The 13,425-nt window shown below is 52.8% G+C and overlaps 4 protein-coding genes across 4 annotated transcripts; all 4 read right to left on the bottom strand.

Annotated features, from left to right (window-relative positions):
* Positions 1 to 750: 750 nt before the first annotated feature.
* DQ04_03761030 (calpain-like cysteine peptidase) lies at positions 751 to 1,230 on the bottom strand (the record flags this gene model as incomplete). Its single annotated transcript, XM_009313101.1, has 1 exon — positions 751 to 1,230. The coding sequence occupies one exon, from the start codon at positions 1,228 to 1,230 to the stop codon at positions 751 to 753; it is 480 nt and encodes a 159-aa protein (XP_009311376.1).
* Positions 1,231 to 1,916: 686 nt separating this feature from the next.
* On the bottom strand, positions 1,917 to 2,501 carry DQ04_03761020 (hypothetical protein; the record flags this gene model as incomplete). Its single annotated transcript, XM_009313100.1, has 1 exon — positions 1,917 to 2,501. The coding sequence occupies one exon, from the start codon at positions 2,499 to 2,501 to the stop codon at positions 1,917 to 1,919; it is 585 nt and encodes a 194-aa protein (XP_009311375.1).
* Positions 2,502 to 4,437: 1,936 nt separating this feature from the next.
* Positions 4,438 to 10,023, bottom strand: DQ04_03761010 (hypothetical protein; the record flags this gene model as incomplete). The annotated part of the gene is made up of 1 exon (XM_009313099.1): positions 4,438 to 10,023. The coding sequence occupies one exon, from the start codon at positions 10,021 to 10,023 to the stop codon at positions 4,438 to 4,440; it is 5,586 nt and encodes a 1,861-aa protein (XP_009311374.1).
* Positions 10,024 to 11,679: 1,656 nt separating this feature from the next.
* Positions 11,680 to 12,078, bottom strand: DQ04_03761000 (putative calpain-like protein; the record flags this gene model as incomplete). Its single annotated transcript, XM_009313098.1, has 1 exon — positions 11,680 to 12,078. One exon carries the CDS (start codon positions 12,076 to 12,078, stop codon positions 11,680 to 11,682), a length of 399 nt encoding a protein of 132 aa, XP_009311373.1.
* Positions 12,079 to 13,425: the final 1,347 nt, after the last annotated feature.

The raw sequence follows: 13,425 nt of genomic DNA, 5'->3' as shown, positions 1-13,425 counted from the left end.
TTTTTTTTTTTTGTTTGCTCCGGTTGGCCTGCTGGTTTGCTTGCTTCTCTGTTGCTTTGCGTGCCTCGTGTGTGTGTGTGCGGCGTGAGCGAGGCGGGCACGGCAACACGACGCAAAGACCGAGACACCGCGCAGAGGCGCGCACACAGACACACACACATGAGGCACAAAAGAAAAAAAAAGTATTTCCATGTCTTTCCTTCGCATTTCTCTCCTTCCCCACCCAACCCCCAGCACGCACCGACACATGCGCCTATATATATATATTACATATATATAATATATATATATGTGCATAGATATGTGCCCGGCGTGCAGCCAGACCTGCCCCCATCGCCCGCAACGATACAGGAATACCAAAGTGTACAACAATTGCATATCCCACCAGTACCGCGGGTGGCCATGTAAAAATGAAACAAAGAAATCAAACAAAAGTAATGGAACCTAGCGAAGGTAGTGGGATACAACCGATCGGGGAACTATGTTGGTGAATGTCGGGAAGAGTCATGGGGACAGACACAAACAAACACACACACACACACACACACACACCCCATAACAACTCCCCTCATCCCATTCGCATGTTATAATCAAATGAGACGGAGTCAGTAACACGTACGTTGAGTAAGTGACGGAATGAGTAAGTAGGAGATTGTACTCTTCGCTCTCCCATACATTCACTTACGTCCCCTCCCTCCCCACCTTCTCTCTTTTCGTCTTCGGCGTTAGACACAGCCGCTACATCTCACCTTACTCACGCTGGCCTTCAAGGTCATCGTCAGTCTGAGCCTTGCTGGCCTTCTTTGCGGCCTTCTTTGCTGCCTTTATCTTCTCCTTGAGCTCCGGCGTCAGCATCACTGCCTGGTACTCCGCGTCGAAGCCGTCAACATCACCTTGCACGAAGGGTTCCGTCATGCACGGTCCCACAATCACATTTGCCACAGCCCGGTTGTCGTTCGGGTCCGTCACGAGGCTTGTGCTGCCGAGCGCCTCCACACGGCACCGGGTAGAGAAGGTCACCGTCACGTGGAACTCGAAGACCTTGGAGTCGTTGTAGAACGCCCACTGTTTGGTCTGTGAGTTGGTGAGGCGGAAGAGGAGGCCATTGTCACGCTCCGTGCACTTCCTAAGCTCGTCATACGGGAATTCCTCGCTAGGCTTGCCGTTGATGAAGGTGTCCGTGCCCCCGCCCTCCCTGGCCTCATTTGCCTTGCTACCTCCGCAACCCATTGTTGTTGTTCTTTTGATTCTTTGTCGACTTGCTTCTCTTGTTTCTTGTATTTGCCTTTTGGATCCTTTTGCGGGTGTCACTGTTTGCTTGGTATGCTTTGCCTTTTGTTGTTGCTCCTGGTGTTGCTGTGCTGTAATTTGAGCTTCGTCTGTTTTGTTTTCTCCAAACCACACACACACACACACAGTTGTTTTCGTCGTCGGGGAGATGTTTGAAGAACAAAAAAAAAAATAAAAAATAAAAAGGCAGTCCGCGTCCAGCAGCAAGAGCAGCAACTAATGATAGCAACAGCAGTAACACACCACCAACAAGTATACAGAGAAACAAAAACGAAACAAAAAAAAAAATGAGGACAGGCGTATCAGCCACCTCCTATGCAGCGGGCACCACACACAGACGAATGGAAACGAAGAAACACGCACAGACCGCCACAGGAGCCGCCCACCCCCGGGCACCACAGAGAGCGACAGTTACGAGGCACACCGCCCAGGCGTTTGTGGGCGGAAGCATCGACGGCCAAGAAAATAAAAACGGAAATAAGGTGAAGGTGGGTCCCAAATATCAAAATAAAGAAAAAAAAACGTGGAGGAAAAACATGTTTGTTGCTGTCAGGAAGCAAAGCACACAGATGCACATAGAAATAGAAAATACGCATACGCGTACACACGAAATGTCCCTCCCCACGTCATTCGGCTTTCGTCGCCAGGCATTTCACCAAGTAGCCGCCAATGGGGCCGGACACGAACGGCACTGTCTGCCTCGGCCCCACATGCACCGTAGCGCGCACGCCACCGCTCTCAGTGCACTCAGTCGTGACATCTTCACTGAGACCTCGTATCTTTTCCAAGCCGCTGAGGAAAGTCACGACGACGTTAAGAGTGCGGCCCTGGCTGTCATTGTAGAGTGTCCACTGCACCGGCTTGGGGGCCTCCGCCTTCTTCTGCCCATGTTGCCCATCTTCCTCGGGCTTTTGTTCCTGCTGTTCACATCCGTCCTGCTTCTCATCCACCTCCTTCGCTGTCTCTTGCTCTTTTGGCTCTTGAGGCGCGCCCTCCTCTTTCTCCTCCTCCTCCCTCACGGGCGAGACATACAGAAGGCATATTTCGTGCTTCCCCATCCGCCAGAACAGCGAGCACGCGGCGTCTTTGCCACCGGGCACGAGCGTCATGTCAGCGTTGCCGCTGGCAGCTAATATGTCATCGTCATCCTTCTTGCCAGTTTTCTTGTTGGTCTTCCCGGCCTTTTTTGACGAGGATGCGCCACTGCCCATTGCTAGCCCACGCCCCTCTGCTTTTTTTTTTCAGTCTCGTTTCCGGGTTCCTCACTGGCTTTTTTTTTTTGTTCTCTCTCTCTCTCTCTCTGGGGTCCCCTGCGCTTTGTTTTGCCCGATAGGAAAGAAACTCTGGCCCTCGCGTCCGTGTGATATCTGCCGCGCGCCATGGAAAGCGCACGCATGCGAGGTCATCAGAGAAGGGAAAGGGCAAAAAAAAAAAAGAAAAATGGAAGACAGAAGGAGAGCTAACAACGACAACAAGAACAATGAGAGCAATAGCACTCAAATCCAAGCAAAAAACAGGCGGAGTGAGAAAGAAACAAAACCGCAACCAGGTGGCAGCCTCTTTATTCCTCGCACAGGGAGGACGACATGCGCACGTTGCCGCGCCCCCTCGCACCCTTACATTTCACGCCCACACACACCCCGCAGTCCGCACTGCGGAGAAGGATGCTGAAGCACAATAACAAACAACAGCAAAGATTTTAAAAACAAAATCCATTCGCATTCCCATATCAGCCTATATATATATATATATAGGTATACCTGTACGGATAAACCAGCGCACTGCGGGCAGTGTGGGAGAGAAGTCTCCTCCTCGTTCAAATGCCCCGGGTAAAGGAAAAAAACAAAAAAAAAACAACGGGAGGCGCATCATGTATGCGCAAGCACGCAGCGTGTATCTCACTGCTCATTTTCTTCTTCCCTCCGCACTAGTGTGTTGTCTGGTGAGGCAATTATTGTCGATATCCATGTCAGTGACATCTTCCTATTCTCCGCCACCGTACCTTTTCTTGCTTTCATCTCTTCTACGTGTTCCGTCAACGTGCAAAAAGGCGCTGTAGCACCTGGCGAAGTTGTTAAACCTTGCCATGCACAAACAGCAGCCTCACACCAGACGGCACGACGAAGTCGACGCGGTACTGCGACGATGCTACGTCGAGGAGAGTGCGCTGCGCGACACTGACTGCCTATGCCGTGCTCTCCCGCCAACGCGTGACACCAACGTGCATCGCGTACATCACCGTACCGTTGCAGCACAGCCCGCGGGGATGGGCGGCGAGTCCGGCTAAGTCTCGCTGGCCGCCCTCCGTCACGCGCACTGACACGCCACGCCCCTTCGGATGCCGGTGAACGAAAAGATTGTCCCTCCGCGTGGAAGGACGTTTGGCCCGCGGAGCGGCCGGCTGCCCCGCCCTCATTGTTCACGTTGCCCTTATTACTACTGGCCTCGTAGTTGTCGCCGCTGTTCTGGGAGCACCAGTCCAATGCGTTGTGCCGCACATGCACGTCATGACCCGCACCATCCCCTCTATGATTGCCGCAACAAGAGAAGTCGAGGAGGCTTTCTTTTCTCTTTTTTTTTTTACTTGCGGGGGTGTCAGCCTCCTCGTTCTCTCCACCACTCGTTATACGACGGAAAATCGCAACGATGAAGAGGCCACTGGGTCATCTTGTTTCATCTGTCCATGGTCAGGGTTTACCAAACGCCCCACAGGCGCACCAAATGTAAAGGCAAGCAGGCACTGGGGTAGAAAAAGGCAGAAGGAAAAGAAATTAAGGGTGAAGGGAGCGTCTTGCGTGCACATGCGCACTTAGGCCATCGAAATCTGGGCCACAAGGATGGCAGCAATGGTGGTGGGAGGGAAGTGGTAACTGCTGTTGTGGCCGTAGTCGCAGTAATAGTAATCAAAGAATACACTTGAGTTCAGCGCAAGAAACGACACCACAATTCATCTTTACGTATAAGCACCCTGGGTTAACGTGGTAAAAACGCACAAGCAAGGCAACAGTGGATCCCGTAGAAGAAGTAGAAACATCCTATTCACCTCTCCACATGTGCCTGTACATACCCCACGTATTCGTTACACCATACACACGTACAATAAGAAGCTAACAGAAAGATCATAAATGCGCAAACAGGAAATATTCGCTATGCGTGTCGCGCAGACACTGAGATCTTTTTGCATCCATAAAGCTGTATTGAGCCCCCGCTCGCCACACCACAAATAGGAAGGACAGGGTGAAAGGCAGCCGCGCCCGGTTGCTGATTTAGACGAACATTCGCCCTGCCTGCAGCCCCCACTGTTGTTGCTGCTGCTGCTGGTGGAGTTGCCAGTGGTGGTGGTGCGGGTGGCCGTCGTGGCGGTGGCGTTGATGCTAACGATGATGATGATAGTGCAGAACCCAACGCATCACCCACGACGAGGGTGTCTGCCGTCACCGACATTGTCATAAGTGCGTAACTGTAGTGCTGTGTGTCCATGTAGCAGACCGAATTCAGCGATGATGCGCCATTGATCTCAGCATCGCATACAACTGCCTGGTGTACGGGCTGCCGCAGATTACGATCATCCCACAGCATAACTACACCCTGCTCGCCACCGTATCCCGTCACAATGCCATGAGGGTAGCGGCACGAGTAACCAATGTGGAGACATGGGGAGCTGTAGTCGCCCAAACTGAGCCACTGATGTTGCGGTGTTTTCCCTGACGCAGTGGGATTCGGCAAAACGTGCGTGGCACGGCATGGGTTCCGCAGGTCATAAAGGTACACTGAACCAGCACCTACGGCAAAGCTGAACACGTCAGTTGGGTGCGATGCCAAAGCAGAGAGCGAACCAAGAATTTCGCCACGACCAGCACCTGCAGAGGTCTTGTGCTCGCAGTTTAAATCCCATGACGCGATGGAACCATCCGCGCCGCTGACGTGTAGAAGCATCGCCGGCGCGTGGTAAGAGGAAAGGCACTGATGACTTCTTAACGATTCCTCATATGTCATGGTCACAAAGGACGTGACACGACTCACCGTGGCCATGTCCGTGTAGGCGGCAAACAAATACACGGCTCCCGAACGACTCACCGCACAGAGCAGGGGGCGGTAGACCGCATCGACGAGATGCAGTCCAGTGATTGGCTCCACACCTTTTACCCCACGACCTGCCACATCGCCCGGCACGGAGGAAGCAACACGCCGCCACGGTGCGTCAGCAGCAGCATTGGCAGCAGCATTAGCCCCGACACCAGTACCAGTACTAGTGCTGGCCCCAGCACTAGCACTAGCACTCGCCCCTCCCACGTTACACTTTTCTGCCGCGCCCATGTCCCGTGGCGCTGCTGGCTGTGTGCTATACATATAGCCCAGAACCGCAGACCTCGGCACCGCAGTGTCTGGACGCCGCACCACCTCCGAGACGTGAAATCGCGCCAGAAGCTCACAGTGCTCAGCTGACACAGCCCACGAGCCTCCGGTCGATGCTGGGAAACCCTCTCTCTTGCTGCCAAAGTACCAGACCTGAACAACACCCTGATCCGTTCCAGTGATAAAGTGCGGCTTCGTTGGATTAAACGTTAGCACCTGAACTCGGCCATTGCGTTCACTAAATGTATTTTTCTCAGCGAGCAGCTGAAACAGTGCACCACGCTCTTTACTGCCAGTGGTGGAGGCAGCAGCAGCAGTATTGTGGCCAAAGGAGGAAACACAGTTCAACATAGGAGAATTCAGTGGTGTGCGTGTTTTTGCCTCATCGTCGTGCGGCAACGACATTGCAACGTTTAGCGGATAAGGAAGGGGCGACGGGGATGCCGGCAGCAACGGAGAGATAGTCGCGCAGACGTCTTGTTCATGAGAACTGGAGATGGGGGGTGCCGATATGCGTAGGTCATCGCGCAGTCGGCGCAGACACCTACGAACACTCGCATCCTTTTCAAGGTTGAACGGGTGGCGTGGGTCATAGTCATCCATAGGCACCAGGAGCAGCTCCCCAAGGAATGAGAGGATAGCAAAAATGAAAGATGAAACGGTTGAACAGTCGTACACGGAAACAGCGCGTAGCGCAATGTTCACGTCTGTTAGCGCCGCTTGTATGCCACTGGCACTGTCTGTATCGGCCAGCTCCCCGCCACTATCCTCATCATCGACGCCCTGTAACACACGTTTGCCCCGACGAGAACCCCCACGTAATGCCGGCTTGCCTCCACGCGACGTGAGTGTGTTGAAAACGCCTGAAAAGAAATTAGCAATGCCGGAATTGCGCGACGTGGCGGCTTCACACACGCGGCCTCCGGTGACAGTGCCCCCAGCGCGGGAAGAAAACAGGTGACCCACACGCAAAACCGAAAAATCGTCCAACAGAACTTTTCGCGCATGTGCGGCAACGTACGGACATGGATCGTGCGTTGCGACAGCGAGTCTACAAGCGAAGCCGGCCAGCATGGCCAAGAGGTAATCCACCTCCCCCGACCCTGCAGCAGATGAAAGATGCATGTCTGCATCACCAAAGTCTTGTCCGGAGTGGGCATCCCCACAGTTGTGTGTCTCCATCATTGCGTGGTCAATGTGCTTCGACTTCGTGTGGACTGCCTGTCGTATCTCCTCAATCAACATGGAAGCGGAGAGACGATCAATCAGCCAACGCATTGCCAAAAAGATTGCACCAACTAGCTCGAGACGGTCGTCTGTGTTAGCTTCCTGTGGCGCGTGTCGCATGCCGGTGCGGTCCGCGATGATGCGGATGCACTGCAGCGCCGTCTCTTCACTAATGCTAGATGAGACCATAATTACAGTAATGGCCTTAATGGACGCACCACGCACCGTGGAAGAGGTTGCATATAGAAGACGTTGCAGGGCTTTGAGCGCACATGCAAGGTGTTCTCGCACTACTACTTCGTCCGTGTCATCTTGTTGCAGCTGTGATTCACCCACCCTGGCTGCCGACGGCGTTCCCTCCCACGACAGTGCTACCAAGAAGGCGATGAGGCACAAGACATACCTAAACATCATCGCCGGATCAACCTCACTCTCGCCAGATATGTGGTCGTCCCAAAAGTTGTCATTCCCAGCTAAAGGATCATCATCCTCATTTTCCTTCAGCCCCGTTTCCTTTTGTTGTGACAGCAACAATGGTACCTTGCCTGCAGCATCATGCAACAAGCTACAACACACACGAAGAGCGGTACGCTCACGACAGCGACGTCGCCCATCAGGAGAGTGTATACACAGCATGGTAAGTAAGGCTGCCGCTAGCAATTGCTGGCCTTGCGGCTCCGCCCAAGCGCCGAGAACCTCGCGCTGCCATGCTCCAGGCTCTACACTGGAGTCAGCAGGAAGGGTAACCGGGTGCTCGAGGAATTCCATGCATACATCCACAATCATGTCTCGCTGCGCTGCATCCACTCCAGCCAGCGATGGATCCGTGTAGCATACCTTAGCGTAGATCAACAACAGTGTCGGTATGAGGTGACGGAGGTCACGACGGCCCCAGTAATGTATCAGAGCCATATTGAAAATACCCACTTCTGCACATGCCGCTACCGCTGGAGGACCAGCATCCACCAAGCGACACAGCAGCTCCGTAGCCTTGTCGCGGTGTGCAACTACTAGCAGTCCCTGAAGCAACATAGGCAACCTCATTATGAAAGGGAATGGCTTCACCCCCACATTACCGATGCTACTCTTGTTGTTGTTTCCCCCACTGCCGCCGTTACCACTCCCGCCAACCCCACCACCACCCCCACCACCAACAACACCACCACCAACAACACTACTGCTACTAAGGAACATTGGTGAGCCGACCCCCAACTCCCCTCTGTAGGTCCGTCTGGATGTCGTGGCCAAGCGACCAAAAGCCTCGGACTGATGTTGCCGCTGCTCTTGTCGTCGGTGTCTTTGTTGTTTTTCTTGCTGTTGTTGTTGTTCTTGCTGCTGCTGTTGCTGTAGATCCGGACGTTCGCTGGAAACGAGACGAAAAAAGCTCTGCTCTGAGATGCGTTCAGTCACAGCAGCCACACACCGCAACTCCTCTCCAAGGAAATTTGGCACAACAACGCTGCGGTCCTCCAAGGATGGCAATGCCATTGAGCCTTGTTCGTATCGCCACTTTGTCACATTCCAATCCAGCCATTCTCGAAACTCCAACGGTGTCCATGTTGTCGGAGGTGCCGGCAAAGCAGCGCGTTGTAGAGAAACAAGAGTACGGTCAATGATATTGTCCAGCGTGTCCCACATAGCATTGTTACTCGTGCGTGGCAAAGGCGGATATACACTGACGGTACCCCCCAGAGACGTAATGATGCGCTCCGCAAGTAAAAACCCACGAAATAGCGGCGCCACAACAACGTCTTCTCGAAAAAGGCGAGTAAACAATCCATGCGAGAAAGACGACCACGCAATACATTCAGTGATGGACATGAAAGCCCATTGCAACTGGCCCAGTGGAGTCTTTTTGTCCTCCAGTGTCCCCGGAACTAGATGCATGAAAAGTGGATGCAAATTAGCCGTATGAGCATTTTCCACGATAAACCACAGCAGTATCATCTGAACAGGTGTTGTCAAACACGAAGTCAGAATATCCGATGGCAGTTTCGGATGCTGAACCAGAGGCCCGTCTTCTGTCGCTCCAATAAAAAAGAAATCATCCCGCAGCGGCACAGTTGTTGATGACGCCGCACCAGAACCCAATCCACAATAGTTTGACCGCAACGCCGCACAGTTTGATGACGCCGTAGGAGAAGCGCCATCCATGGCAGCAGTTGCAGGCCCATCGTGTCGTCCCCAATTCTGCAACGCCATGTCGGCACGGTCTGTGTCATCCAACGCGGTCCCACTAATGGTCTTGCCATACCTCTGGTACGCAAAGTGCTGGCTATCATCATCATTCTGCCGTGTTTTTAGTAGGCCGTTTAGAATACTTCTAGCGTTCGCGCAGTCCGCCACCATAACGAGTGGGAATCCTACCTGCATGCGGAGCGTATCGAGCGAGTACTTCACCGGCTCTCCAGACGGAGGAAGAAGAAAGAGCGACCCACAACGAGGCCGTGGCACTCCATAGCCTCCGTAGTGCAATATGACTTTGCTTTTCGGCCCCGCCTGCTGGCGGCATTGCGAGAGACCTCGCACAAAGTCCTCTGGCCTTGCGTTGAGGCAGTAGCTGACCATCAACGGCCGCTTAGAGAGGGAGAGGTACTGTCGCTCAAGTTGCTGACCCAGTTCACCGAGTATGTTCAATCTATCGCCTGGGAGCAGGGAGGGCGAGCGCCACACGTACAGGCGCGAAGACTCCTCCGGTGGTGGCGACCCTTCATCTGTCCAAAGTGCTGGGTTGATGTTGAGGCTTAGCACCAGTGCTGCTGTTGTGGTGATTCTCACCGTTGTGCGCGCTGCCACGGCACGAGTGCGGTACGCTGAACCACGTAGCAACATCTCCTCGTCCCATCGCTGGTGCTGCAAGCTCTGGTGAAACCATCCCTCCTGCACCAGTCGTCCCCACCGGTGACGCTCCACCGCCTCCACCTCGGCGTCAGTACGCGGCCACATCGGAGGCATCTTCTGCTCACCGCCACCACTAGTGTCACCGGCATCGTTGGACGCAGAGGCGGTGATCGTATTGGCGGTTTCAGCCGCAGCAGCAGCAGCAGCAGCAGCAGCAGCGACCTGCCGGGGGCCAATTGGTGGTGACGACGACGACGAAGAGAGCGGCAGCCGCATCTGCGGCAGCGGTGATGGAGGTGGCTGTGCCATCGCCACCCAGAGTCAAGCCCCTCCCACCTCTTCACTCTTGTGTCGTCACTCACCCAGACCCACTCCTCTTTTCGGCTCTCGTTCTCTTTCTCACTGGTGTGCACAGAGGCAACGGCCCCAGCAGCACACCACCGCTAGGAACAACTGAAGCCCGTGTCACACTACAACGCGTACACCCGCCAGACGTTTCTATAGTCAATTACGCACGGCCAATGAGGGCACAAACAGGTCACACGGCGTATCAGCGCACGTGTCTAAACGAGACGGTGATGGAACGCCAACAGAAACAATTTTTTTTCAATCGGAGTTGAAGAGGCAGACGTGTCTCTGGTCCGATTTATTTCTTTGTTTTATTTTTTTTTCGAGAGGTGTTTCTGTCTTTCCTTTCTGTAAGGGTGTGTTTAATCTTCCCGAGCCACCTTTTTTGGGTGTGTGTTTCACTTTGCGTATGTACGTAGGTACGTATATCTGTGTATGTGTGCGTGCTCCTGGCTTACGTCTCTGCCTCCCCTTCCCGTGCCCTCTCTCCAGCGGCCTGATTCATGCAACTATCCGAGCACCCGATCAAGCACAATTGCAGTCAGATAACGAGAATCAACAGGAGAGGAAGAATAGAGATGAGGCGAGGATTCACAATGTGTGTCCGTGCACAGCAGTAGTCTGATGACGCAACACTGCGAGAGGACAGCGCGGCACAAGAGTAACAATGACGGCGAGAGAAAAGAATGACGTAAAAAGACACCATATAAAGCCTCGAGAGGGGATACACACATCGCGATGAANTAACAATGACGGCGAGAGAAAAGAATGACGTAAAAAGACACCATATAAAGCCTCGAGAGGGGATACACACATCGCGATGAATTCACCGGGCAGCCAAAGGAGGAGGACTGAAAGGGGTGTAAAGAGCGAGCCTGAACAAACAAAGAGAAAAAAAAAACAAAAACAAACACGTGCCTCATTCAGCACAGCCAACCAAAAATAAACGAGGGGGTTCGAAGAAAAAGGCGTCTGTGTTCACGTTACCCGAGGTACCCAGGCTTCTTTACCAAACTCCTCTGTTTCCTTTGTGTTCTACTTCCCCTGTCTTGTTATTCCCTGCCCCGGACTCCGTCTTTTTTTTTTGTTTCAGGTGCATATGGTAGGCAAAGACGGCAGCAGGACTGCGAATGCCAACGCCTGAAAAGAGAAATTGGAGAAACAACATACGGACCAAAGCAAAAACCCAACACAATGCATTTTTTTTTCTTTTCTCGCTTCCTTGTTCGGTTCATTTGCTGTTATTTTTTTTTGTTAGGTTTTACCTTCTTTCCTCTATTATGACACGATTATGTCAGACATGAGCACAGCGCCTCGCATGTTGCTACAGGGCACACGTTCTCTCTCACCCCTCCTCTCTCTCTCCCCCCTCTCTTTGTTGGGCGTCTGCTCCCTGCGCTCCCGCCGCTGCCATGATTGTGCATCCACCATCTCTCGTCTCGCCCACTATGACCTTCCTATAAACACATATATGTAGTTGTGGATACAGAGGCAGGTAGTGTCCTTCCTTCTACCTTGAACGGTTTCCTCTTGTTCGAATCCCGCCACACATTTGTTGTTTTTGTTGTTGTTGTTGTTTTTTTTCCTTTTTTTGCTTTTTCACACTTTGTGCCCCTTCTACAAGCGGTACATCTGCTCATCTTCAGCCGTCTTCGCCTCAAGCGTGTCAACGCGCCAGCCGGTGACCCTGCCCTCTACGAACATCTCCGTCGCGAGCGGAGCCACGTCCACCTCGGCGAGGTACTTTCCCATGTCATCCTCGCATCCTGGGTCGGGGTCATCGATGCGGTACGCCGTGGTGGAGCCAAGCGGCACAATCTGGCTGTCGTAATCGAAGAGGATGGCAACATGGATGGTGTGGTCGCGCGAGTCATTGTAGAAGGCCCAGCGGTTGGACTTGCGGTCGCTTAGGCGGTAGAGAAGGCCGTTAAACATCGGGTGCACCCTCGTCGCACCATTGAAGGATGGTCTGCCGTTCATGAACTCAGTCTTGGGGGTGGAAGGAGTGGAGCCCATGTTGCCTCTCACGTACGTGTAGAAATAGGGGGAAGGGGGATCGTCAAGGTGTGTAGCGTCCGTCCAGGAGTGAGTCTTCCCCGGGCCACCAAAGCAGAGGAAGAGAACAGGAGAGAAGCAACACAAAAAAAATTTTGTAAAAATAAAACATATAAAGAATGGGATGGCATCAATTCGCGTACACTCAGGTGGTGGCCCAAAGAACGTGAGCAGAAGGGGGTGGAGCGCCAGGGATTCTCTAACTGCGCCTTATTTCCCGTCAACGTACAGGCGCGAAGAGAAGAACCGAAGGAACGAAAATGGGATCAACGTGTTTCCCGTTTCACCTTCATTCAACTCCTTCCAGGTCATTCCTTCCGCTTTTGCCTTCGTTGTTGTTGCTGTTTTTCGCGCCAGTGCTAAACAATAAAAAGCTTTTCTTTTTTTTTCAACATATAACAATGTCAAGACTCGTGCCGTAACTCCTTTCCCCCCTCCCTACCAGTTATTTTTTCCGTGTTGTCTCGTGCTGTGGAAGTGCCCCACCCCCGCCCCGGCACCTTATTTTCAGGCACACGAGCACACACGCTGGGCACAACACTCCTTTTCCTTGTCGCCTTTTAACGCACTCACATTCACTCACTCACTTCACTCCACGCTCCCACAACATTGCCACCCACCTTCCTTCTCGTCTACACCACCTCCCTTTCTCTGCTCATTATTGGTTCCCTTATAGACGTGCCCCTTGCACGCGACACGCCGCAGCGACCGCAGCAATGATGATGAAAAATAGGATTGCAATGATGATGCGGCAGTGGTTGCATCTCGGCGTGCAGCATGAGGCGGAAGGAGGGCGGCGAGTGTGGCTCTGCCTACTCCATCCTCCTTTCTCTCCGCACCATACACGGGAAGGAGTGCATGGTAGGGTCAATGTCAGCTGCGTCCCACCGGTGCGCGCAGCACACACACAGGTTTACAGGCGTAGAACCAGGACTGCTGCCCCGGGGGTGGGCTCCGCAGCAAATTCATCCACATGAGCGAAGAGAAAGGAAAAAAAACAACAGAAACGCACATTGCCACATAAAGAAGGGTCACCACAAGAAAAAAAAAAGAAAACAGAAAATGTTGGGAGAAAAAGTCTCTGAGTAATATGATTCTTTCGCAATGGGTCTCACATAACGTGGACCTTGCCCTTATCACGTCAAGATGTGTTTAGTAGAGGCTCCATTCCCCAAAGCCCGTAACCAAACACAGAGAGGAGTTATGTGCATTTCACTCCGTCAACAACAACAAGAAGAAGCGGACTGGTCGGTTTTGTTTTTCGTTCTGTTTCTTTGTTGCTGTTGGTTATTATTTTTTTTTTTTTTT

This window comes from Trypanosoma grayi, assembly GCF_000691245.1.
Source record: "Trypanosoma grayi strain ANR4 Tgr_376_V1, whole genome shotgun sequence".
NCBI lineage: Eukaryota > Euglenozoa > Kinetoplastea > Trypanosomatida > Trypanosomatidae > Trypanosoma > Trypanosoma grayi.
The sequence above is the reverse complement of the archived record's forward strand: the minus strand, read 5'-3'. Positions and strand labels throughout refer to the sequence as shown.